The sequence below is a fragment of the Lepisosteus oculatus genome, chromosome 9 (assembly GCF_040954835.1).
Source record: "Lepisosteus oculatus isolate fLepOcu1 chromosome 9, fLepOcu1.hap2, whole genome shotgun sequence".
Taxonomy (NCBI): domain Eukaryota; kingdom Metazoa; phylum Chordata; class Actinopteri; order Semionotiformes; family Lepisosteidae; genus Lepisosteus; species Lepisosteus oculatus.
Window position 1 is genome coordinate 30,315,122 of NC_090704.1, and position 27,209 is coordinate 30,342,330.

Genomic DNA, 27,209 nt, shown 5'->3' on the forward strand with positions numbered 1-27,209 from the left:
AGGAGCCTGCAAGGGCAATTCACATCCTGCCTAATACAGCACCCATAAGAAAAGCTTTGGCAATCTCCAAAACACGCAAAGCGCACAGATAGAAAAGTATTAGAAGAATTAATACAAAAGAATTCAAACATTTTGCAGATGACGAAGGGCCATCTGTCGTCTCTGTGCTGGTTTCCAGCGGCAGAATCCAAAAAGTTAATTACAGAGACGTTACTTCTGTTGTGTGTTTTCCAGGAGTTGAGATTCATTATTTTTTTTCCCCATTTCAGCTTGTAATCTGAATAAAAAGAGAATTTAAATTGGTGCATGGAACGTTTTCATAAATATATAAGTATGGCATTTACAAGCTCAATATAAACAGATGTAAATTTCCAGATGTAAATCAGGGCTTTCAATGCAGTGACTGTGATGTTGGTTTTAATCAGTTGTTTGATCATTTAGGTAATGAGTGTTTCCACAGATCTTACTCCGTTTTTGCCAAAGCCCCTAAAAACATCTCTAAATCTGTGCACAGTTCATCATTGATTCCTTTTTAAGTAAAGAATTATTTCTGTCTGTAAACAGGGAGAGGATAATGTGCAAATTGTGTCAGGGGATGATCTATCAATCACTTCAGTAACCTAGAGACCAGCAATCAGCACTGACAAGACACAGGTCTGGAAGCTGGTTGCCACGGCTACACCACCTGCATTTCTCACTCCGTTGGCAACAACATATAGCCATGACGACACAAAACCATGATGTCAACTTCCATAGACATGTAGCCTGGACTGTATCTTCTCAGAAAATACGGTCTTCTGAGATTGTAACACTCACTTTATAATATTGTTTTTAAAAACCAACATACTCAAATGTGCACAAACTCCCTGATGTTCATTTAATGTTGTAGATATGCTCTATTACACTTTAAACACGAGATAACAGATTACCTTAAAATATTGAATATGTTTCTTTCATTTTATGGCAGATACTAGTGTCAATTTTTTTAAAACAAAATAAAATATTGTTAAACAAATACCATCTTGAGAACATAATTTAGGTTACAAATGACAGGAGACTATTTGACTCGTCTGCCCTGTTAGGAACTAGTTAATCTAAAGATCGCATCCACCCATTTCTTGAAATACACCAGGGTATCAATTTAAACAAGATGGCTAGGCTGGTTGTTCCATACTCCCACAACTCTTTGGTTAAGGAATTATCCCACGTTCTCAGCTCTCATGCCCTATCTTTTTCATTTTCAGATGAAGACTTTAAAAGGCCCTTTTTTAAATCAGTACATTCCTATCATAGGTTTAGAGTGACTTAACATTGGGCAGTTTGCTTATTGGGGTTATTTCTTCATATTTTGTCTGAAACAGAAGCATTTGGACTCCTTGTTGAACAAGAACAACAGGTTTTCATACACACAAGACAGTACATTCAGGCTTTGCTAATTCAATAAGCCATTAAGAAAGTATTATAATCTGAATTAATGTACTTCAATCTGTCTCTTTTTTGATGTGTCACTTAATTGTAAAATAAAACAGTTTTCTCAATGCTGGCACACTGAGCATGTTGTTGTTCCTCCTAAACCTCTTCACCTCTTTTCCTCTTAAAAGCTCTAACCTTCATCATTGATGTTTCAGATGCCGATGTGTCATGGCAGTTTTGCAGATAAAACTCCCATTGCAGAGCAGTTTGACTCATTTCAGGTTTTCTGGGTTCCAGGTTTGCATAAGCCTGCAAACCTGGGAGCTGGATATTTCAAGGTCACTACAATGTTTCTGAGTGGACCTGAAAAGGCAAAATAATATTCAGCACAAGGCTTTGCTTCCTCTATACACATTGTATGAGAACACGCCACTCATAAAAGCTGAAATAGATCAAACCGCTGTTCAAGGGTGGTCTTGTCTCTATCCCGTCTGCCTTGCTGTGCTTTTGCTCCCTGTTTAATCTTGACTTGTATATTGTATATAGAGTTGGAATATTAACTGAGAGATGCCGCTTGGCCTTAAGGCATGGAAAGACTTAGGAAATAACTAACGTCAACACTCAAAGCAAGTACTTTAAAAGCAGCCTGGTTATGCTGACTATTGCTAAGAGCCTGAATGTTTATGCTATGAGTTCTCCCGCCGGCCAGCAGTAATGAGGACCTGTCTGCACTGTGGTTTTGCTCTTCTGTAGTGCAGTGTTTCTCTATCAGCCACAAGCTCGAGAACATAAGCATGATTACGAACAATCTAGCCCACTGGGATCTCACCCAGCTGTCTAAAAGAAGCCAGGGAACATGGCTGGGCTGCTTGTTCCACACTCCCACAACCCTTAGTGTAAATGAAGTTCCGCGCTTCCTTTCATTTTTCTCTAGCTGTGTTGAGAAGGGTGCACAACTGCAAAACATTACTCCCTGAGTGATGCAAACCCTTATAAAGGTTTACTGCGGGAACCAATGGTAAAAGCAGGATCCAGTGTAATAACGTAAAGCGAAAGCAGAGTAAAAGTGTAGAGAGGGCAATCAAAACAAAAGTCAGCCGTTGGAAACCATGAAAAAACAGCAAGTAAAAAATACAGATGGAAGCAGAGTGAAAATAAATGTAGGTTTTCTGAACTCTGCCAATGACCTTTTAGTTAAACTATACTTAAGTTTGGGTCCTGAATATCTTTTTTATATCAACTATTATTATAGACTGTTTATTATCCATCAACTTTTATTCAAACTGATTTTAACAGCACCAGTTCCAGGTTAAGCCCACAAGCATTTCTGAGTTCTTTACAAACCTGGGCTCCTTCAGTCACCTCGAAATTAAACAGTTTTTAAATTAGGCTGAAATACCAACAAAGCAGGCAAAGGACATCCTCTTTCCACCAGAATAGAGTTAATTCCAATGGAAGGAAACAGCAATGAGTAATAACGAAAAACCTACGAGAACTACAAATAGAATAAATTTGAACTTACTTAGAAACAGGATCTGCACAGTGGAGAAAGATTTCTAAAGGAAAAACTGTTTAGGTTCTCGATGATCAAAGATGCTCTCCGTAAGTCATCCTTTACGTATGTGCACTGTCATTTCTCACTGCTCTGCTCCAGAAGGGTCTAATTGTTTGCTGTTTAATCAGAAAATTAATCCACCAAGATCTCAGTCACTGACACAGCGAGCTCCTTGGGGAAGAAAAGGAAACTGGATGCACACAAACATGAAGCATGTGCAGTAAATACTGGATGTGAAGGAGAGGACATGTTGTGCTGGCAGGGAGGGGCAACAGAGCAGTAGTGAAAGGTAATTCGAAGCACTCTCCATCATTCCACGTCTCAGAGGAATTAATAGAGATGCCCAAAAAGCTCTACTGTGAATGAACCTGAGAAAAGTCCAGTGCAGGAATATTGCCTTGGATCTTCAGCCCTGTTCATGGATAGCTTCTGGCCTTCAGAGTTTGGCTCTTGAAAGGTCATGTTAATCTTCAGCCAATAGCAGCTTTATTTCAGGGCTGGGATAATCTCTAGGGTGACTTTATAACTCTGCAGGACCAGGTCTGGAGACACCTGTTAATGACCTCTTTCTCCTCCTTGTACCACAAACAGCTCTAGCATTTAGAAGATCAAGAAGATTTCTCAGCATTTTAGATAATTACATCATTTCTTTGTAAACAGCCCTTTTCACATTAGTGGAAAACCCATTTTGTATGATCTCCCAGTGTTTGTGAGGGCAATGGTGCCATGTTAACTGGCGTCTCTAAATGTCCTTATTTGTGTGCATTTCCTGCAATGAACTGCTGTTCTGTCTAGTCCCACATTGTGCCCTGTCTCTGTACAGTTATGCGCCTGCTTGCTGTGAGCTTCTCAGTAAGAAGTGGACGTGGGTAATGTATGGATGGAAAAGCGACAGCCCATCATACCGAACAATGAGCACAGAGTCGTGCCAGAGGCCGAGATCCAGGCGCGGGCACTGGAAGACTTTGCTGATCTACGCGGTAATAAACGCAGAGCAAGACTCGTTAAGAGCTTTATTGAAAAGAGCGTGCACCACCCATGGCACTTGAACATGTTTTAATTTTTGTGCCTGATCCACAGAGAGCTCCAGCCGCACAGACACTCCTTCCAACAAGAGGGGTGAGAAAACAGAGCCTTTTCCAAAGACGCTTGGAAAAAAAAACTCTGCGTGATTGAACCCTAGATAATTAGTAAAGCTGGGATCGGAGAATAAGAAAAAATCTGAATGTTTCTCTACTGCCTGCGGCTCTCTCTCTGTGGAGGGGGAGCGGACAGCTCTGGCACGCGGGCCTTCTGAAACACTGCAAGCAGGCTGGCACTCCGCTGCCCGGAAAGCCTTGCAGTCTGACAGCGAAAGATTCCTATGAAGAGCCCAAGGCTGCACTTGCATTTCTCAGTTCAGACCTAAGTGCTCTTCATAGTGCTGACTTTGCTCTGGTTCATCCGGACCTCGACGAGCCTTAGGCGATAAATTCACAAAATCATGCAGAAGGAGAAAACAAAAGCAGATGCTCCAGGACTCAAACACTCCTCATGTGCTGTGTCCCCACAGTTTGTGACACTTAAAAAAAAACAGTAAGAGCTTTAAAATATACAGTATACAGAAGTAGAATTCGACGCTACTTTTCTCAAACCAGGCTTAACATCTGGTACCACATCTGTTCAATACCTTTTACGTAACTGGGGCAGCAACAAGCAACTTTTGTGATCCGGTATGTTTCTGTAGGGCTGAATTTACTCACAACTTTGTACTGAGAAAGGAACACCCACTCTTACCTCTGTCTCCCATCTGCCAGAGATGAGTCTCCTCTCTCCTCTCCATCCACAAGTGACCTTAACAGAGATTCCAACACTTGTGCAGCTCCACTGCTCCTTCCACCACTTCCTGTTTCTTGAAACCCATCAGGACCAGCCAAAATAAGAAAAAGGAGCTGCAAAGAACTTTTTTTCTGCTTTGTGCCTTGAATTGGGCAGTCTCAGACAGCCTCCCTCTCCCTCTCCCTCTCCATTCTGCTGCAGCTGTGAGTAACCGCTGATGTGTCTGTGAGACCGCCTGTGCTCGGCTCTCCCGCATACCTGGGCTTCAGACCAACCCTCCCCCGATCTGCTCCCCTTCCTCCCCTTTGCTTCCAAAAACATCTCCCACAAGCCACTGACTGTAAAAGGTGCTACACATGTGTGAGCCCCCGTGGTTGCCTGGGCGACAGGCACAGCAAGCGGAAAGGGATAGGTCGCCCAAAAATGCCAAGACGAACTCAAAAACGAGTCCCATTGGGGGAGAGGCTGGTTGGACAGCCCCCCGAAAGGAGGGGCTTTGTAACTCTATGCTTGAATATATGGAAAAAAAGGAAAGGAATCTTGAAAACACGGCATAGAGGAAGTTCAGAAGTCTCCACAACATTTCCCAGCTGCCCAGGAATTTCCTTTGTTTATTTTTTTTTATTTTAATGCAGATAATTGAATTATATGTATTAGAATCCTGTTTTTTTTTCAAACACTATTTTAAAAAGATAATCAGAAAAAGGGCCTTTCAGAATTCAGAACTTACTTTTGTGTTGCTACAGCCCTTTACACGTCTTATTATTCCCAGAAGGACTGGAGGCCTGTCTTGAAGCAATTCCAACAGCCACAGGAAATACCCGAGGTAGAACTGGGACATTCCCAACGGAATGAAGCAAAGGAGAGCTAACTGAATAACTCCAGCCTGCAATTCAATACATTACAGATTAACCACCTTGTACCATGCACAGCACTTAACTTGTGCCTTTGTGCACCAGACTCGAACACAGCAAGCTCCATTTTCAAACCATAAAAACACCAGTCAGCCAATCCCTTACCCAGGTAACTTGTAACTGTGCTTCTGAAAGTAAATTTCTTCAACACGATACACTGCATTCTGCCTTCAGAAAGTATGCAACCCTCTTAATGTTTTCACAACTCCTTATGTTGCAAACTCAAATAGAAATGCGTTTATTTGGGATGGTTTGTCACTGACCTAACCACATCATATTTTAATTATAATGCAAAAGTGGAATGAAAGTTTTGGAATATTTTTACATGTAATTTAAAAGAAAACACTCTTGACTTGACAAATATTCACCCCCTTTGCGATGACACTTCAAACTGAGCCCAGCTACATCTAATTTCCTTGTAAGATCACTCTAAAACTCTAAAAAAGGGGTGAAAAAACATAAAATTCCCAGTTGCACAGTTTTATTTTCCTATCAAAATACACTCTATTTTACAATAAACATCTTACAGTAAGTACACGTTCTAAAAAATCATGCAAATTCTACTATGATACAAAAGTTCTGAAAAGGGGGTGATCGTCCTTCGACAATCGGAGCAAGGGGAAGCTGGGGCTGGATTTCTACAAGGAGAGAGTCCCTCCCAGTCCTACCGCTTGCTGTTGTCCCTGCCTTTTCCCTGTCCCGGCTCTGAAACTGCGGTCATCCAGCCCTCCGTAGGAGCCCCAAGGAACAGGGATTTCCTCTTTAGTCCCTGTTGAGGGCCCAGAGTCTCTTCCACAGTTAGGACCATCATTAGTAAATGGAACGAATACAGAGCCATCCAGCCTGTACTCATTTATACAGCTGGGTATTTCACTGGGGTAAATCAGGTGCAGTTACCTTGTAACAGCAGTGCTTCACCTGACATTTGTATCCAAGTCCAGAATCCTAACCGATGCTCCATACAGCTGCCCGTTAAAGAGATCAGCTATTGGATAGGCCCATCCACTCTCCTGATTGCGCTGAAACATAACATATTTGGAGTTTTTTTTCAGATGAGAGTATCTGATAAGAACCATCCAGCATACACAAGGAAATGTTATATCGGGAAGCGAAATCTGTTCCTTGTGCGCGCTGGCTTAAACTGCTGTCACCGTAATTGCTCTCAACATTTACTGGATGACAGGTTTCTCATCAGAAATGTTCTATGCAGGGCCCACAGATTTGCAGATTTATTAAATTTGTTATGTAAGGCAGCATTAGTCTGATACACCTGCTCTGAATACATGTGGTACTTAACAGCATTAAGCCCTCTGATCTTTCACCCTGTAAGCCATACACACGTATCAGTAATATAATTTCTGAAATCTGTCTGACGTGCTATAGCCATGCTTTTATTCATCTTCTTATTGGGACAGCTGTATTAGTGCTACATAATTCAGGTGTGGTGATGTTATAGATCACAGGTAATGCTGCATGACAGAACTCCGTGAGTCTGGCTTTACAAGAAAGAGGTGGATTATTTAATTGCAGAAGAGTTTATGAATTACTTCATTCTAAAAAAAACATACAGGATTTCAAAACTTTTCCAGAAACAGAAATAATCAGAAAATACGGCTAGGTTAAGCAATTTCTTTAATTTCAAAGTCTTGTGTTTCAGTTTTCAGTGTTTACCCCTTGATCAGTGCCTGCCAGGAATCACCAGGAACAGTTACTAATCATTCCATCCAGCTCTGCTGATGGGTTGGGACAAAATGACAGATGCAATTTGCAAATAATAAAAATAGCCAATCGCAAAAAAATATATATTTTTTATGTCTAACCAGTTAAAGTAGTAGCACTACAAGACAGGCTTTGCGATTATTAAACTAAAGCAGATCGGGTTGTGAACACCCGTGAACTTCCAGGCAGGGATATTAGGAAAACCTTTGTCTTCTGAAGTCCTAAAATCAAGTTACCATTCATGCCATTCATGGGGAAACATCCAGGCCAATATGGGGTTGGGTTTTTTTTTACTCCATGTATTTTCCCTGTCTTTTCCTTAAATTGTACTAAAGGATTGTGTCTGAATGGCAACACGATGCTCTGTCAAAAAGAAAAGCACCCACTGTCAAAAAGTGCAGGTCTGAGCTGAGACAGACAACTGTTAGCTAAGAGCAGAACTCAGAGCTCTGACCATCAGAAATCTGCAGCTCCAAGCGGCGCTCCAGTCATGTTTTTTTTGTTGTTTTTCATCGTGTAGGCAATAGTCGACAAAGTCAATATAAAAATGTTGGCAGTAGTCTATAAAGTCAACAGGGGCCAGGGTCTGTACCACGAAATCTCCACAGCTCCAATGAGCCCTTTGCCCCATATAATCCTTAAAGCAAGATAATTATGACACAATGCACTGGTTTCAAAGAGATTGTGCAGCAACAGGCCAGCTGCTTAACTACTGTACTTACCTAATACCCCATTCTATGACAGCAGGGGGACCGAACCTGCCATAACATTATGCAATGACTCCCTTAATCCAGGAATCAGTAATTCACCTGTGCAGTGTAATCTGAGAACACAAGAGACTGAGGTCTGCAATCTTATTGCAGAGCTTGGGCAGCAGCAACATGATCGTCCCTGAGACGGCGGGGGAGAGAGGAGGGTGGTGGAGCCAGCCCTCTGAGAGTCTCTGTGCAGTGTGCTGCCATCCTACCCAGTCTGTCCAAAACATATGTAACTCCACTGCTGCCATGGTGACCTCAAAGGTCAGCACTGCAAGTTATTAATGGCGCCTATACTGTGACAGTGTTGCAGATTTGTCTCAGACATCTGTTCTTCTGTACATCTGTACAGTATACTAGTCCTAGAGTTTCCCACTAACAGGACCACAGAAGAGCTTGCCAGTCCCCGGAGTAGAGACCAGGACACATCAAAGTGACAGTTTGCACTTGGACAGATCGTAGATACTGACAGCTGGTGGGGCTATGCAGGTATAGAAGACATTGGCACAAGGAAAAGCAGTGCTCATTGTCAATGAGACAACAGGGCAAAAAGGAAATCCTCCTATTCAATTTGGATTCATCCCAATTGGTGCTGAGGAGACCCCTGATCCTTTGTGTGTTAGATCTTGTGGAACACTGAGCAACAACATAGCATCAACTTCAAATCTTCTTCCTAATAGTTCTAAAAGAAAAACACTGTGGAATATTCTGGATGGAAAAGAAGTGTTCAGTCAAACATGAGATTGTGGAGTTTAACTTAGACTTGGACTTTTAGCTGTACTTACTGATATTAGGTTGTTGGCCTGTGAATAGTACGACAACTTTAAACCCATCTATTAACTATTTTAACTGGGTAGCTGTCCAGTAGTGGAAAACTCACACTTTACTCAATAATACTGCAAATGTGTCTTAAACACGTCCTTACACTTTCAGGTACATTAATCACAGAGTTGAACCTCTTGTAGAAATAAGGACAGGCATTATGTTTTTCACTTGATAGATCATGAGAAATCCAGGTTTCTTCTGGAAGTTTCGGTACACTGCAAAGAAAAATCTTCCTTAGCTCTTTGCTCAGGTCTTACACTTCACTTGAAGTGAGAATCCTCACGTGTAAAGAGCTGCAAAATAATTAGGTGACTAGTTTCTAAAGGCACTGCTCTCTTGTTGCTCTCTGTTCTCTAAAGGCTTCTACTGGCCTAATCAAATGCTTGCAGCCATATCACCCTGCAACTCACAACTGGCAAGCCACTGAAGCTAGGCAGGTGTGAGCCTGGTCAGTACAGTACCAGTATAGACCTCTTGGGAAAAACTAAGGTTGCTGCTGGAAGAGGTATTAGAGGGGCCAGCAGGGGGCGCTCACCCTGTACTCTGTGTGGATCCTAATGCTCCAGTATAGTGAAGGGGACACTATACTGTAAAAAGGTGCTGTCCTTCGGATGAGACTTAAAACCGAGGTCCTGACTCTTTGTGGTCATTGCTCGTTTCTCGAAAAGAGTAGGGGTGTTACCCCTTTCCAATTGGCATTTACCAGTAGTGGCCTCCTAATAATCCCCATCTGTGAATTGGCTTTATCATTCTGTTCTCCTCCTCACTGATAGTTGGTATGCAGTGAGAGTACTGGTGCACTATGGCTGCCATTGCATCATCCAGGTGGGTGAGTGGAGTGTCCAGAAAAGTGCTACGTAAGTGTAATGAATTATTATTATTATTATTATTATTATTATTATTATTATTATTATTATTATTATTATTATTAATCCAGCCAGGATTCAAACTAGGTAAGATCTATAGCAAGCAAGTATGATCCAGGCTCCCGCCCAGACCAACAACAGAAATGCTAACTGTCTCTTAAATTTTAAATATCTATGCAATCACATGTACTCTTGTATCTAATTACAAACTGAATCAAATTTGTTGTTTAAGTACTGGATGGTGTCTGCCCCCACGACCACTCCCCCACAGCCAAACTGAAAAATGCCCTATAATTGGTTTTAATCAATCAGCATGCACGCTGATTATTATAATTAAAAACGTTAGGAGCCACTGCAGTGCTGCTCCTGCGGACAGTTTGTCTTCCATTAAATATCTCTTTTGTCAAAAGTGCCCAGAAACAGAGAGGAAGGGGAGAGGAGACTGAAGTTATCCCAGCACAGTTCCTTCCAAACAAGTCTCTGACAAAATGTTCTCTCTTTTGCAGGTTCCAGAGTGGCAGTACAAGGTCTGAGAAGAGCCAAGGAGAAAAAAACATTTAATCGCTGGGCTACACTGGACTACTGGATGTCACATCTTATCAGCACTAAACAAAACTGGCTTCAAGTGCAGGAAAAACCTTAGAAGAAGAAAAGGCTGTGTTTTATCAGTGAGGCAGATCCAGATTATTGTATGGAAGATTTACCACTGAGCTGCATTCCTGCCTGATTTCAACTCAGTTGGTGAAACAATGCACTGAGTGCGGTTGATGTGGCCGTTTCAAAAGTGGGGTTTTGGAGTCTCGACAAGTCGTTCAAATCCTCCAGAAATGTTCAGTTTTGACAGCAGCATTTATTTATTTTTTGCCCTGGGGGGGCACACTGCTTGATGTGCAGTCAATGATGGGCAGTTTGACCGCAGGGGGAGTGATTTCACGATCTGTGTGAAATCTGGTAAACACTAAAAAGAGGAAGATGAAATAATAAAAAACTCCGAATCAAAAAAGCACAATTGTAACAGCTAAAGTCAGGGAATGGGTTAAGAAAGTAAGATTCATAAAACACAGAACAAAATCATAAGTCATAGCCTTTTTCCCCCCTTCACTTACAGTACACGTACGTCAATTAAAATAATTACATATATAACATTTATTGGCGTACTGGGCAATATTAGCTACTTTTGCTGCTGTCCTTCACCCTAGTATAACTTAATTAAAAAAAACTCCACGGACCCTGCTTAAACTGAAAACGTATGTTTTAAAAAAATTAATAAGATCGCCATGGCTTTACAACTGCAAGTTGCAGAAAACCAGAGAGCAGACAGCGCAAACATAACTCCGGTGCTCTAAGTGTCGGCTCAGCCGCCCAGTCGTACTGGACACTGGAAACAAGCAGTGCATGCAAGAGAAAGAAAAGACAGCAACTTGCCTAGCTGGTTTGCACGCTCTGTCTCGCTGCTGGGACGCGGCGCGGTGTTACCCTGGAGAACGGGACAGGTCGCGGCTCCTGCCCTGGATGTCTCTAGGAGTCGGTGCCTCTCAACTCTTGCCAGCAGGGTGAAGGAGGACTTTCCTAGCGCAGCGGGTCAGTCCTGGACCACACGGACTACCGCGGCTATGCTGCTCTCCCTGTGCCGCCAGTTGTCTGTCTTCAGCCTTCCCCTCTCTATATTCATCATCAGTTTGCTAATCCTTTTCAAAAATCAGATGGATTAGAATGGCAGATTAATTACGGAGGCTCCGGGATCTGCCTGCGGTTTTGAAAAAAAAAAGTCCTCGCAGAATAAAACCCTAGCAATCTGGGATCCGTCGAGCATCTCCGAACCAACAGGCGTGTGGCGGGCCACGAGCAGCTGCGGATTCCCACCGCCTTTTGACGTCATCCAGCGCGGCGTCGTGAGGAGGGACCTACCTGAGCGTGGAGTCTGGGCTGCTTGCCTTAGGCCCAAAGCGCTCTTCTTGTGCTGAATGGCCTGTAGCAAAGAAAGGCAGCCGGCTCAGTTGACAAGTTGACAAAAGCAAGAGACTAGGTGATTGCAGGGCTCGTAATTTCGTGTTAATGCAGATCGGGATACTTGAAAGTACTTACACATACGAAATTGTATATTTGTCATTCATGTATGAAATTTGACCCGTGGTCATTTATTTCTCTTGGAGCACGCGTAACTAAAATACCGGTATTTACATAATGCAGATAGTTTTGAAAATGAAGAAAGCGATTGAGCCATAAAGGTGAACACAAATATGCAAGTGCTTCTTGAAAAGAAAAATAATTCTGATAGCGGTTTCCGATAGATTACAGGAGGAGCTGAATGTATGTGTATAATATTTACCTTCATTACAAAAAGGAATATAAAAACTACGCAGCCGGTAATTGTGCTATCAATCCGACAAACAACTGAGAAAATATTTTGCTTTGGAATTTTTTTATGCTTCATTTCGCTATTTCTCAAGGTTGACTGACCTTGAGGTATTGGATAGAATAAAATGCGTTTTAAGTGTTTTACTGCCATGGTACATTTGTATGCAGAACACAGTTTACAATCAGCTGAACTGTAATTGTCACTGTGAAATACTTCCATACTAGACACATTGACCCGCTTGCAGCAAATGGTGACCACCCATTGCGTTTTACAGCAATTCCGATCTGGCAGTGATGTTCTCGCTATAACTGAATTGAAAAAGTACTGGACTGATGATACCAAAACACCCTTCACAAACACAACCATAAACGTGAAATAGATGTAGTATAGACTGTATATATAGCATCTCTTTTAAGTACGTGAAAATGGTACTCGTATTAAGCTTCCTATAGGGCAACTCGAGAAGGCTCATCGCCTGCTTCACTTTTTAACTGCCAACACACACAATCTAACAGAAATTTCGAATCATGTTTAAGTGAGCAAAAAAAGATTTTCAAAAAAATAAACACTGCTGTAGCAGTTACGTGTTCCATACTAATCCCACTCCAGTTTCGTTAATATCAATATTACCAGGATTCTGCAGCTCTTATAGTTGCATTTGCAGACAGCCATAACTGGTCAGCGATCAGAAAAAGCATATACACTACTCCTAATTAGGCAGCTGATTGATCCAATGAAGTCATGCAAAGCCAAAGTGGAATAAAAATCAGAGAACTCTGTGGTTCTACAGCACTGGAATTATTGACCCCGTTAGATACTTATGTCAAACATTATGTGTAAGGATATTTCTTGATAGAGCATGCAAGAGTTTCTACAGTAACCATGACACTAGCAGCTCTCAGTAAGGTGCCCTCAGGTAGTTTTGCATTCTATATCCTTCTAATTTTATTCTTCTTTCAGGATCGCCGTTTCTATTATCTGGTGAACAAACAGAACATCGTACAGTATTACAAAATGTAAACCCTGCTGTGTTAAATTAGTGCCAGCAGAGGGAGACAGAGACCCACAAATCTTCAGTAATCAGTACCATCAACGATCAATGATGCCGATTAAAACCCAAGTTAGCTTGTCACCACTGTAGCATCTTTTGATCAATTTCTGTTCCACCTTATAGACTTTTAGTTAAATAGGAACCTATTTATTGTGAAAGGGTAATTACTCATCTTAATTTTGTACGTTTTTTTGAAAACATAAAAATCAAATTGTAACGTACTGTGGGTTATTTTTCAATGACTCTTTTTTGCAATGGCGAAAAAAAAGGCCAGGCGATGTAAACGTGTGTACAGATGTTGTGTGAATCTCAAAAACGCAAAGATGAAATGTGACAGTTAGCAGCAGATGCTGAATTGAAATACTGGAGATGTCCAATCCAGTAATCTCCCTATCACCGTATCATTCATTGCCTAGAGAGAGATCTACATAAGGTCAAAACAACAAAATATTACGTCCTTTCTCTCTAGCCTTTGACCTCCATGTCGATAGATGGCGCGAAACCTTGATCTAAGAAGCTACCCATTAAGCCCCCTCTTCAACTGTCTTCGTAAGTGCCTGTGGTTTATATAATAGTCACGGAAAATGTTTTCAGTAGCTTTAAATTATTTGCTGTATTTACATATATCCGTATGTAATTTTGCATGTCGTGTCTGAAGCTAATTTCACACAACTAATTTGCGTGTACATGTTTTATAATTCAGTTCAATCCGGACCTTAAAAGCCAGCTAAATGGAGCCCAAGATGTCGGGAAAGAGCTTTCGCGTGAGCGATGGTGACTGGATTTGCCCAGATAAAAAGTGAGCGTTTAAATAAAATTGATGTAAATGTATGTTTTTAAAGACGCGTTACAAGTGCGTTATTTTCAGCATGAGTGGTTTTAAGTTTTTATTAATTCAGAGGGAAAAAAACCGGAAAGGGTTTCGCAGGCTTGACTACGTGACTCAGGCCGTAGGCCCGCACGACTGTGTGAAATGAATATTCTGTTAGTACTTTGCCTCATGCTACATGCTCATTTGGTATTATTCTCATACCATTGCTTAATTACCAATTTTTGCAGCCCGTAGCAGGTGCACGCCTATTTCTTAATCTGTGCATAATAACATACCGCTGCTACCCAACGTGTGGTCTTGGTTATGCGGACACTGCTTGTACGGTTTTCTTATCTTAACACAATCATAAAAAAAAGTATGATAAGTATCCGCCGTTGCCTCGATAGTAATCACAATCGGGGCTGAAATGTGAAAATCATTATTATTTGAACGCTGTGTTTAGTGATTAAAATTTATCGTCAGTAAAATTATTGGAAGGCGTTAGATTCATCGTTATTTAAAAAAAATGTGATGGTAACAAAGTCTTTGATTATAATCACTCATTATGCACATAACGTCGGACAGACATGGAGTAGTCCGGCACCAGAATAATTCAAGTGCTTCTTGCTTTAAATATAGTGCATTCTGCTGATTTGGGCTTTACTGTACTGAAGACCAGGCTCTAGCACAAAGGGTGGTGGGGACGTCTTGTGTGCACCAACCACTAAATCTCTCTTTTATCAATCTGTTTTTATTGAATATTGTAGTATTGCTACTGGTTTTAGGTGAGTTGGTTTGTTGTAATTTTCTTTGTTTTCTCCATTCAGGTTTATGTGTATCATGTGTGTGCTGTTGTCCCAAACCTTTTCTTAAAGCAATTATGAATAAGTTTGTATTACAGAAACCTGGAAGAAATTTAACACGGGCCTTTCCTTTAACAGAGTTAAAGACTGTATTAAGTCTGAAAATCTTTTGGCACTCAGTGTCAAGCAAATATTCAGTATAATATTTAAATATATTTGGTACACCCTTGCAATCTGTTAGTGATGATGTTTTTGATTTCGATTCATCTGAGCAAGAAGCAGCGACGTTTCCTGCATCTTGATCTTGCTGGCATAAGTATGGTACTCCCTATAATATCTGAGCTTAGTTAGTTAGTCCACTTGCAATCTCCAGGATCTCTCCAGGAGGAATCAGTTTGTCTAAAAATATAGATATATATTTGCTGAATCAGCACAGTGCAACAAGCAGTACATCTTGAGCAGAATTATGGAGCTGATTCCACTGTAATTTCCCAACACTTCCTATGTCACAACATAGTATTCAAGATAAAATTTGCCATCTTTTACTTGCGAAAACAATGCTTCATAACTTATATCCTTGCTTCATATGTAATTAATTATACATTATGTCAAAGCTTTTGAAAAGGATTACCTAGTGCATCTTTGCCTTGCAGCAGAAGTTATTTTTTGTGTAATGAAAGTGGAAGCTGTCAAGGTTTGTGGTTCCAGTTTTAATGGATGGATTAAGATGCATTTGTTGAATGGATTCACCAATGAAACTAGGATTAGACATCAGTACAAATGTCAGGAAATTATAAAATACTGTTTTTGTTGTTTGAAGGTGTGGAAATGTGAACTTTGCTAGGAGAACAAACTGTAACAGATGTGGTAGAGGTAAGTTTTTTTTTCTTTTTTCTTCTTAGAAACTCTTAATTGTCCCAACTAGGTGTGAATCCTTGAAGCATATCACTATAACATTTTAAAAATTAAATGAACAAGTGCCAGCGTGACCTTATTAATGATTGCTGTCAATCTATAAAGTGTTTTAAGTGCTGGAAAAATCCTGATGATTTTAGTGAAGCAAAGATGAATTTCGGATGTAACAAAAGACTTGAACTGTACTTTCCTGTTATACCGATGAAAAAATAAGTTAAATAGCCAACAAGTCAATCACTATGCAACAATTCAGGTCTATTTCATATATTCTTAGCAGGAACTACAGTTATTACATTGTGGTTATTTTCATTGCTGAGCCGTTGAATAAAAAAAATATAAAAACATACCAAATAGTACAAGTAACGGGTTTATTCCATGGTGAAAAGAGAAGAAAGACAACACAACGTTTCGGCTGTGGAGCCTTCTTCTGATGTGAGAAAAACAGCCAGCAAAGATTAAATAAATAGCACAGGAGAACAAAAGCTGGGAGAGGGGAGAGACAGAGAGGCCACTCAGGTGGTACGAAGTGGAGAGAGGTGAAGAGAGGGGTGAAGTTGAAACCTGCATGTGAATAGAGAAGATTACAGGAAAGCAAGTCTGTCACTGAGAGAAGGGGGAAGGTGTGAACCACATTTCAGGACAGTATTTTTGTTTCTGATGTCTTTCTGGTTTGGGAGTTAAGAAACCTTCTTTGAGAAAGTAGATGGAGAGATCAGTGTGATCAGAGATCATGGTGGGTGAATCGAGCACGGTGCGTTTGTCCAGCCAGTAAGACCATCATTGTGGGGAATGACGTTGTAGAGAGATGTGATCTCCATTGTAAAAATGCCTGAAACTGGAAATTGTTAAAAAGTTGGAGTGTCCTTGATATATGAAGGGAGCCTTTAAACCAGCGGCCTCATCAGGCTGTCGAGAAAGGCCGAGATGTGAGTAGTCAGACAGTTGTGTGCTGAGACGATGGGGAATCCAGGGGTGTCGGGTTTATGGATTTTGGGGAGGAGGTAAACCTGGGTTGTTCAACGATGAGCCGCTTCGCCTTCTGGGTGAGTTCCTTGCTGCTGATAAGAAGGGAGATGGTGGAGATGGTGGTAGTCAGTGGTAGGATCCTGTTTGAGAGGACGGTAAGCAGAAGTGTCGGTTAGTTGCCTGGAGGCTTCATTAATATACAGGTCTTTTAGCCACACCACAACAGCGCCTCCTTTGTCCGCTGGTTTAATGACCAAATAGTATATGTTGTAATTGATTCCTGTAGTTTTTACTTTGTAAATATTGATGCAGTATATCATGTTGAGTGAATGGATTTTGAAGGACACATTTGGTTACTTGTCAAAATCAAGAATGCATACCCTTACTATGATCTTTGACTCATGTCTTTCTTGTGCTATTAAGTTCCCATAAATCCTCTGCAAAATGTAAATATCTGTTACAAAATACAGTTCCCCACTACTTCTCAAGGCATAAGCACACATCAGAAGGAATGCACTTTCCTAATTTGAAAAGGGGAGTGTATCCTGTAAAAGTAGTTTTAGTAACAATTTCTTGGCTCTGTGTGGGAAACCTTGTGTGGGCAATTTAATATTTTAACCAGTGGTATGCAGTGATGTCATCAGGGATAAATTCAAAGGATTATCACTCTCATTCTCAGCTCTGGGAAAACTGTTTAAAACTGACAAATATCACTTAAAGGAAGTGATGCTTGCCAAATTGTTAATTGCTCAGTGAGCTTGATCTTCTTTTGCAGTGTGTGTAGTGTTTTTGGTACAGTTGCACTGCTTGATGTATTGACACTTTTATTTAACCTGTATGCCGTTTTTCTGCATGCATTGATACTATTTCCTTAAGTTTTGTGTTTTTTTAAATTATAAGTGTAGCACAGAATTTCATACATAGTGGTGAAATGGCTTTCAACCACCATAAAAATGCAGCAGATTAAAAGCCCTTTTTATTATGTGCGATTTGCTCTATCCCTGTCACCACACATATTGGGCGGATGACCTATAGTTTTAAATTTAGCTTTTTTAAAATTAACAGACAGGGTCTATGTTTCTGTTTTTTCAGAAAATGTGCAAGACGGTATCACTACTTTGTCTGTTGCTGCAATCAGGGTGCTGAAATAAAAGTGAAAAGTGTCAAGTCTTGCTTCACAATTAATCTGTTATTGACAAATCTTTTTAAAGAGTTGGTGTAGCAATTACTTGACTGCGCGGTTTGTGTGACTATTGCACGCCAGAGTCACTTTCTTGTAGTGCTCTAACAGAGTAGTCAGTTATTTACTGGAAGCTATAAGACTTCAGGACCAAACATAAATTCTTGATCTTTTTAAAGAGATGTATTGGGCACTGGGAGAGTTTAGGGACTGTGCAGACCTTCCAGCTCTTCCAGTTCCCCTTTGTTCTTGTGCAAAACCTGCAAATGTTGTTGCAAAAACACGTTGGAAGGTTTAATTTATCACATAATGAGACCAATAAGGCAGGAATGAACTGCAGTAATGATCACCAAAATGTGAAACTGTGACAAAATTGTTTTATTGTCTGTTGTTGAACTGTGCTTGTGAGTGACTGTGATGAGGCTATCTAGTGCTTTTGGGGGTTTTCTGGTACGTGGCCATAGTTCGAGAAAAGATGAAGTGATATCATGAATTAACATGTAATGTTTGCAGTAGATTAGTAAATTGTTTCAATTTGGGTTTTTTTAGATGTAATGGAGTACATTTTTGCGGGGTTCATGTCTGTTCTTATCTTTTTATATTGTTTTTACCAGAAAAAACAACAGAAGCCAAAATGATGAAGGCAGGAGGCACAGAAATAGGGAAGACGCTTGCTGAAAAGAGTCGTGGTCTCTTCAGCGCTAACGACTGGCAGTGTAAAACGTAGGTGTTTCTCTACTGGAAGCATTTCTTTTCTTGATCTGTGATTGCCAAGGCAATAATTATTATTGAAATTATTTGGCACACTATAATGATTCATCAGGTGTGTAATTTAAAATTTTCATCAGGTATGTAATTTCTAAATTTATTGACCACTGTTTGTATGTACACATAATCTATGATTGACATGGATTCGACATAGAGTAAGTGTGGATACTGTAGTATTCCCTGCTACAAACATTGTACGTTTATAAAAATAAACCATTTTGATTGTATTAGCCAGTTTACCTACATCCATAATAATATCTGACAGACCAATGTAAAGTATACTTGTATATATTGGTGTTGGTTGCATGAACTTTTTTTTTAATATAGAAGGAATATAAGCCTCCCATTAATCAGGCAATGTGAGCGTGTGAACTCAATACAGCAGAATTGTGCAATGTTAACATTGCTTCTCCCCACCATTATTCAATATTCATCTCCTTCTTGCTCACTGATAATGGAGACATCCCAGTGAACTTCAGTTATCTGGACATTATTTGCAGATCAGTTATTTATTGTATGAAAGTTTCTTTGCACACACTTACCTGTACTTACTCTACTTGAAAATCAAAGATTGGTTTTAAATCTTTTGATTCATATTCAAACAAGAGCTTTATCTCGTTATCATGCCAGATTCAATCCATTAGTCTATGGCAAACAGAAAATGGCATGTGGGTAATTAAGCTGCCAATAAGAATTATAACTGTACATTATTGCTTTTTATTAGTGCTCCTCACTTGTTCAGTCTGTTTGAATCATCACTATTCAGATTCAAGTCAGTTGTTCCCAGTTAGGCAAAGAGGACAGGTTGCATAACAGTAGTATTTATGCTTATCATTTATAATTAAGTCTTATGGATTTTATTGACAGGCCTATTTATTATATATATATAGCATGTTCCTGTTTAGCCTAAGCTTAAGAGATGTTAAGTGTTTTTAGTACATTACAATATACATTTTCAATAACATTCTTACATAAAGAAGCACCTTTTGGGCTACCAGTATGTTTTAGATATAATACTTTGCACTCAGTCATATGACCAACAGTGATTCAAGAATCGTTGGAAATAAATGAAGATTGTAATGCTTCTAACAATCAGAAGGTTGATGAAGATGCTTTATTTTGGCATAACAACCATGTTTTTGTCAGCACTGTATAAGAGAAACAAATGCTTATGTTTCACTGTCACCCTTCTGCTCTATTTTCCCAGTTGCGGTAATGTGAATTGGGCCCGAAGGTCAGAATGTAATATGTGTAACACTCCCAAATATGCTAAGCTGGAGGAAAGAACAGGTAAGGATCTCTTTTCAGTGAGAGTTTATAGCAGTGTCCTTTTTTATTTCAAGGAAAGCCCTGGCTGACCCCATCCTCACAATAAACATGATGTTTATTCTAGTAGTTTTTACTTCTTATGATACATTTTGTATAAAACAGGAGCTATAAAGGCATTAACTTAAATGTAAAAGTTATGTGTTGTTATAACTTCTTAGCTGATTGCCCTTTTCGCTTCATTAATGCGAGGTAGCATTTATAAAATGTTTTACATTGATTTCAGCTTGTATTTATATAAACACCATGAACATTATTGGTGTGGAATCAGTATGATTTATATACTGTCATTGCAAAAGCAAATCATTTTTTTTTTCGTTTTCCTTAGTATCTTCTTTTCAAGGACCTATATTGCTCCCAGAATTGTATTTGTAAATGCATCCTTTCTTTTTTGTGAAACAGGATATGGGGGAGGATTTAATGAGAGAGAGAATGTAGAGTATATTGAGCGTGAAGAATCTGATGGTGAATATGATGAGGTATGTATTTATAATTTATATTACGTGTTTATATGCACAATATTTTTCTGATTAGATTTTAGTTTATTTTTGGTTTATTTTGGTTAAGAAAGTGAGACTGCATTTACCAATAAAGAAAGTAAAATTCCTTGAAGTTTTCTACTCTTCTGTTGTGTATTCGATTAAAATTAGCTTGTTTTTTGGGACATTACAAAGTTAAAAAGCTTTATTGTGACTTTTTGTGTCTTATCTTAATTTAAATTGGTGTCCACTACAGAATTCAATGTAATGTTTGTTTTCAGAAAGTGTTTACCAATTTGTTCCTAAAGAGTAACTTCCTTTGGGGACTTAAAAAGAGAAAACCTGGACAGAATTAGCATGTGTATTTGAAGTAAAAGGCATCTGATTTTTATTAGAGGTCAGGTAGGAAGTTATGTCCTTAATGGAAACCTGAAAGGGGGACATTAAGTTCCCATTTATTTCCCATATGAAATAGTGGAAATAGTAGCTAATGGGGACTGGGAGGAAGGAAATATTCCCTGGAGAATGTGAAGTACGACGAATATTCTTATTCTTAAAATTTAAATTTAAAATACACAAAGTTTTAAAATAATACAGTAATATATATCAGTGATGATTTTTATATAATATAAAATCTTTTTTGCAACAGTTTTACTATATAGTTGCCATTTTTTTTCACCCTCTGTGTTTTTAGGGTGAAGTTGGTGGAGGGTAGAATTTTTATGTCCATGGTTGCAAAAAGTCAGCGGTGTAAAATTGGGGTTATGCTAAGCGGGAACCCCATGTACTACTCTAATTGAGCAAACGTATTCTCACAGTGAGCGTTGTGTAAGATAGTGAACTCCAGCTCTGCTCATTTTTTTCTTTAAATGATTTTTCACACGGAAGGAGGGCCACCGTGGACTGCTGTCTGTCCATGTACTGCTACGTGTTCCACACTACATGTTCCACACTAAACTTCTTGCTTTAACCTAATAGTTTGGCCGTAAGAAGAAAAAATACCGTGGAAAGACTGTCGGGGCTACATCTATTCTAAAAGACAAGGAGAAGGAGCAAGCGGGGGAAGAGAATGATGAAGAAGATGAGGATGATGAAGACGACGAGGAGGGTGACCTTTCAAAATACAAACTTGATGTAAGAAGATAATTATTTTGCTGTAAACTTTCCAAGACTTTCCTTCTGGAACCATCTCGTAGTTCTGTTCTGTATTGTATGCAGAGAATACATAGAATGCCAATATCATTAAATCTTTAGTTTTGTTTTCTCTACATTCTTAAACTATTTTGGAAAAGAGGTAGGATACAATGATTGTGCACAGTTTAGACTTCTGACGTTTGATTTAAGCCACCAGATCATCGAAGTGTTTCAAATGCTGGGTGGAAGCATTCATTGGTAAAAAGGCGTTTGGATGACACTTTGAAGATGTTGGTCTTATCCAGCGTTTTCTCTCTGTGCAGGATGATGAGGATGATGATGAGGATGATGACGAAGATGCAGACCTTTCCAAATACGACCTGGATGCCAGCGATGATGACGCAAAGCAGGAGGCGAAGAAGAACAGCCGCTCGGACTCCTCGCGGTCTTCCTCCCGTTCCTCTCGCTCCAGCTCGCGGTCCAGGTCCAGGTAAACGGGTACAGGTCAAGGGTAACTCCAGGCAAAATGTCAGTATCAGTTCAACTTTCTTTAAAATAACATTCCTCTTTAAATGCATTTCTTCTGCAGTAGTGAGAACACCAGTGCTCTGAGAAACTGCCGTAAAACTGTACACCCAACGTCATTTGTGTGTTTGTATGTATGTTTAGAAATGATATTTGTGTCGGCACCGTTTTTGACAATGTAAAACTGAATTTACCGAATTTACTTTCCGACTCCAGTCTGCTGTGTTCTAGTCATTTTGTTTTCTGATACATTGGTAAAAAAACGCGAGTCTGAGTTCACGTTCACCTGTGGGGTTCATTTTTCTGCTTTTAATGGGCCAGGCAGTGGGTGGTGTTATAACTGCTGGGTCAGAATATCACGTTTTACGGCCTTTTTGCCAAACGGCAACTAGATTAATTTTGAATGTGTGGATTTTCATTCTTTGTATGAATGTTTTATCATCTTAAATTTTTATTTTTATTTTCCATTTATTAAAAATGCTTTGGAATAATGTCCATTTAATGTCCATTTACAAAAGGATATAACACTTGAATTTGAGTGACTTGGTCTATTCTTATTTGCAGATATCTGGTATTCTCTGTGCCTTACACAGTGTAATTCACTTCTGCAGTGTGTTAAGTATTGGAAAGATGTTGTCCTTTTTTCAGGTCCCGATCACGAAGCTCCTCCAGCTCCAGATCAAGGACTCGCTCAAGTTCCAGAGATCGTGCGCGATCACGCAGGTCGAAATCCAGGTGAATTAGGTGACATGCTCTCCTCTAGCGAGAGTGTATGTGATGAGGCAAAAGCGGCGGAGAACTATTGCCGTCTTAAACCTTTGTGGAATGTGTACATAGACTGGCACCAGCGAAGCGAAAGCAGAAGAAAATCACCTTCAGTCTCCATTGTGACATTCTGACCAGAAGCTAGTGAAGGAACATCTCTAATTCCAATGACAGACTCATGGTTCACTCAAGATGATTCGAAGCTCATACTGCCAGATTTATTCCTGGAAGTTTGGACCTCTGTCTACCACAATTTTTTTTTAAATCAACCTCAAGTAACTTTTCACAGCAACCAGTGGTTTTTGCTTCAGACTTTACAAGTTAGGAAAACATTCATTTTACATGCTAGCTGTGAAAGAAATGCATCAAGGGATATATGCATTTTGCACAGAAAATACTGTTTTTTTTATTTCCTTCCTGATGTTGTTGTAAAGCTGTTTTGACTGAGCACTGGAAAGAGATAACAAACTATTTTCTTTCATACTAATCTGAATAAATCTGATTTATTCCCTTAACCTCCCAAGATCCAGCTCCAGGTCTCGCAAGGGGTCTTCATCTCCAAGGAAGAGATCTCGCTCGAGTTCTCCATCCTCATCCTCCCCTGAGAGAGGCAAGAAACGAAGCCGTTCCAGATCATCCTCATCTGGCGAGAGAAAAAAAAGACGTTCAAGATCTCGTTCGTCAGAAAGGTTTGGGTTTCTGTAGAATAAAATAGGTGTATGTTTTCCGCACGATAGAAATGTCATATTGTGCAAACAGGTCAAAACGGAAAGATTAAACATCCCAAAAGGCATTGGCCAATGTTCGTTTGTTCTTTCAAACACCACTAAAAAGGGTTTTAAAAAATCTTTCATTTTACAGCATCATTTTTTAAATGGATATAAGAAATTAGAACAAAGGAAGTATGCTTTGAAATGTTTGTAATCAGCAGAGCTAGATCTGAACCTTCTCAGCACTCACAGGTTTCCACGGTTTCCTTTTGTCTTTTCAGACGGCGCGGATCATCCTCTGGATCCTCACACTCTGGCTCCCAGTCATCAAGTTCAAAAAAGAAATAAGTTCAAATCAACCATTTTTAAAACTGGTAGATTTAAGGCAAAAGTGCATGGTGTGTTTTAAAGATACAGGTGAACTATTGATTCTGTTTATAGCTAAACTGTCTTACCTGGCAGTATGTGCTGAATATTCTTTTTTTGACTACATAAGTGGCATGTTTGTCCAGGCTTTCTTAGAAAAAACTGCTTGTTATGCTGTTATCCGTCTACTCAGTAATGTTTTAAGCCATATCCCACACACTTCTTTTTTAAGGATCCTGTTTTGCTTTGCTATCTTCTCATAGCTCCATATTTTTGTGTTACTAAAAGCATAGGGAAATAAAGCTAAACAGTACTTCTGTTAATATTTTGGTTTTCTCTGTGGCCTAAATTAAAGTGGCATGCATTCTGCCTATATGTTTAATAGTACCAATAAGAAATTTAACATTCAATCTTTTAAATCGTTAGTAGCCAGAGTACTGCAATTTCAAAGTCACATGTCACAAAACACCAGGGCTATTGCATCTAAATTTCTGTGGTCTTTTGGTACTCTTAGTGACCAATTAGTAAATTATTCCACCTTTGGTCATCATTAAATTTAAATTCTGTGGAATTTTAACCTGGGAATCCATTTTCTGGAACTTTAGTCTTCATATTGTATGAGTTCTTAAAGGTAAGTATTTTTTATTTACTTTGAAATTTTGGCATTCAAGCAAATGAACTGTGAATCCCACTTTTGAATTTCTGGAGCCATCAAATAAAATAAAGCAACTCACACTCTTATTAGTATTTAATAAACCTGGTATGTTTATGATTCTGAGACACATTAAAAATGTGACAAATGGTATGGGTCCCAGAGGTTTTGTTGCATTTTTAATACTGCTCAGAGTATTTTCTTCTTTTTCCCTGGAAATAAGTAATAGGACTGTGAATATTAAATGTAATTCCAAATAAAATGTAGTACAGCTAATATTGAGTAAGTGCAGTCTCTATTTTAACTTGGTACTTTTTTGTTCTTTGATTTCCACCAAGGTCTAATTTAGTGGGCCAGAAGGCTTTCTGTAACGTGAGGCCATTTAATTTGGTTGGTTTACCCCTATATTTTGTAACTGCAGTCACTGTATTTTGTGTTTGGGTAATGCTAAATTGCAGATGTCTTTTTTTTTTGAATGACAGCAGTAATAGAATATGAATTAACTTAGTTTTTCAGTTCATCGAATTAAAGTGGAATTGTAAGCAAAATGTAAATAAAATCTGTCAGCAATCGTGCTTTGTGCTTTTCTTGCCTTTAAGTTATGTGGCACTGAGGCACTGCTATGCCTCCGTGACGTTTTAAACAGAATCTGTGGGTTTCTTTCTTAACTTTGGTTTATTGAGTGAAAAGTGCAGACATTGCATCTGAGGCCACTCTCACAAGAGGCCTTTGGAGCAAAAATGAAAAGGAGCTACTGTGTTGCTTCAGTTTCGCAAACCACAGGCAGTGGGTGATGTGATAAGGCCCAGTTAGACATGCCATAACATGGCTTCAGGACCTACAGTAGGTAGTGGCATCACTCTTCCCCATTTGGTAATGATTACATTTTGATACCATACAGAACTAGGCAAGTTTTTACCCAATAATCGTGACTTTTTTTTCTAGGATGAGGTTTTAGCAAAATGAGTTTATGTATTAATGTTGATTAGAAATGCCTGTGGAAAGACTTTGGAAGTTTGTGAATACCACACACATACAAGGTAAACACAAACATTTGTGTTAGTATCAAAGAACAGCTAGGGTGATTATTTTATAGTATTCACTTTAAAATCATGCAGGCTAAGCGGCCTTTTAATATTTACTGATCAGTAGAGAGCTGACATCTAGTGGAAATAAGTTTTAAAAAAAACTTAACACTGGATCAGCCCATTACCGTAGTTAAGGTGTTTGCGGTTAATAACATACTAATGCCACCTTCTGCCTTATTCAAGACGGCAACATCTTCACATTGTGGATGTTATCAGACCTGGTCTGCAGTGTTACTATTGATGTCAAAGTGTCTACAGTAGGCCTTCCTGGGATTTGGTTATACATCCGTGTTCATCTCATTCACGTCGATGGATTCACCAGCAGCCATATCACCCTGCAACTCACAACTGGCAACCCACTGAAGCTAAGCAGGTGTGAGCCTGGTCAGTACCTGGATGGGAGACCTCCTGGGAAAAACTAAGGTTGCTGCTGGAAGAGGTGTTAGTGGGGCCAGCAGGGGGCGCTCACCCTGCAGTCCATGTGGGTCCTAATGCCCCAGTATAGTGACGGGGACATTAAATGACACTCTCTGTGGTCATTAAAAATCCCAGGGCGCTTCTCGAAAAGAGTAGGGGTGTAACCCCTGTCCTGGCCAAATTTCCAATTGGCCCTTACTAATCATGGCCTCCTAATAATCCCCCTCTATGAATTGGCTACATTACTCTGCTCTCCTCCCCACTGATAGCTGATGTGTGGTGAGCGTTCTGGCGCACTATGGCTGCCGTCGCATCATCCAGGTGGATGCTGCACATTGGTGGTGGTGGAGGGGAGTCCCCATTACCTGTAAAGCGCTTTGAGTGGAGTGTCCAGAAAAAGCGCTATATAAGTGTAAGCAATTATTATTATTATTATTATTTCTTGAGAAAATTTCTTCCCTTTTCCTTTGAGAACCACGAAGGAAAGTGATGTGAGCAAATGTCCTGCTGTACTTGCCCGTGATCGTTAAGGTCTAATTTCCTTCTTGGAAAGAAATCGCTGTTTTTGAAGTTCCCATCAGAAGTGAATTGATGTGCTTTTTAGTTGGAGCAGGACAACTGACTACAGAATATCCACCTGGCCTTTTATCCCCCTCTCTCAAATGTTAGAATCTTCTTAAGACTCTGCACATTACTAGTGCTTTCCCTGACCTGAACCTGCTCCTGTACGAATCGTTTGGTTCGCATCTTGAATGGACTAGAATGGCACGGTGTTGGGTCCCTGGGTTCCGTTTTGGAAGTGGGGTGCTATCTGTGTGGAGTTGGTATGTTCTCCCAGTGTTTCTGTGTGTGTTCTCCCGCACTCCAAATCATACTGGTAGGTTAATTGGTTTCCCTGTGTGGGGCCAGAAAAAAAGCTGTGTGTGGTCTGCAATGGACTTGTCCTTATCATGCCAAGGGATAGAGAGATAGAGATAATACTTTATTAATCCGGTAGGGAAATTGATGTGATGCTTGCTCGGATAGACT

The 27,209-nt window shown here is 39.7% G+C and overlaps 1 protein-coding gene and 1 long non-coding RNA gene across 2 annotated transcripts; one reads left to right on the plus strand and one right to left on the minus strand.

Moving 5' to 3' along the window:
* Positions 1-13,966: 13,966 nt before the first annotated feature.
* On the plus strand, positions 13,967-25,250 carry zranb2 (zinc finger, RAN-binding domain containing 2). Its single transcript, XM_006635056.3, has 10 exons — positions 13,967-14,074; positions 15,710-15,762; positions 18,565-18,673; positions 19,926-20,008; positions 20,447-20,523; positions 21,502-21,657; positions 21,981-22,147; positions 22,831-22,917; positions 23,472-23,636; positions 23,939-25,250. The coding sequence occupies exons 1-10, from the start codon at positions 14,007-14,009 to the stop codon at positions 24,003-24,005; spliced, it is 1,032 nt and encodes a 343-aa protein (XP_006635119.2). The 5' UTR covers positions 13,967-14,006; the 3' UTR covers positions 24,006-25,250.
* Positions 23,144-23,995, minus strand: LOC107078505 (uncharacterized). The gene is made up of 2 exons (XR_001479441.2): positions 23,908-23,995; positions 23,144-23,590 (listed from the first exon to the last, which is right to left on the minus strand). It is a non-coding gene; the product is annotated as an uncharacterized lncRNA (long non-coding RNA).
* Positions 25,251-27,209: the final 1,959 nt, after the last annotated feature.

Coding starts and splice junctions, on each gene's coding strand:
- zranb2 (XM_006635056.3), top strand. CDS start 14,007: ATGGAGCCCAAGATGTCGGGAAAGAGCTTTCGCGTGAGCGATGGTGAC. Junction 22,148..22,830: donor AGCTCGCGGTCCAGGTCCAG/GTAAACGGGTAC, acceptor TCCTTTTTTCAG/GTCCCGATCACGAAGCTCCT. Junction 23,637..23,938: donor AGATCTCGTTCGTCAGAAAG/GTTTGGGTTTCT, acceptor TTGTCTTTTCAG/ACGGCGCGGATCATCCTCTG.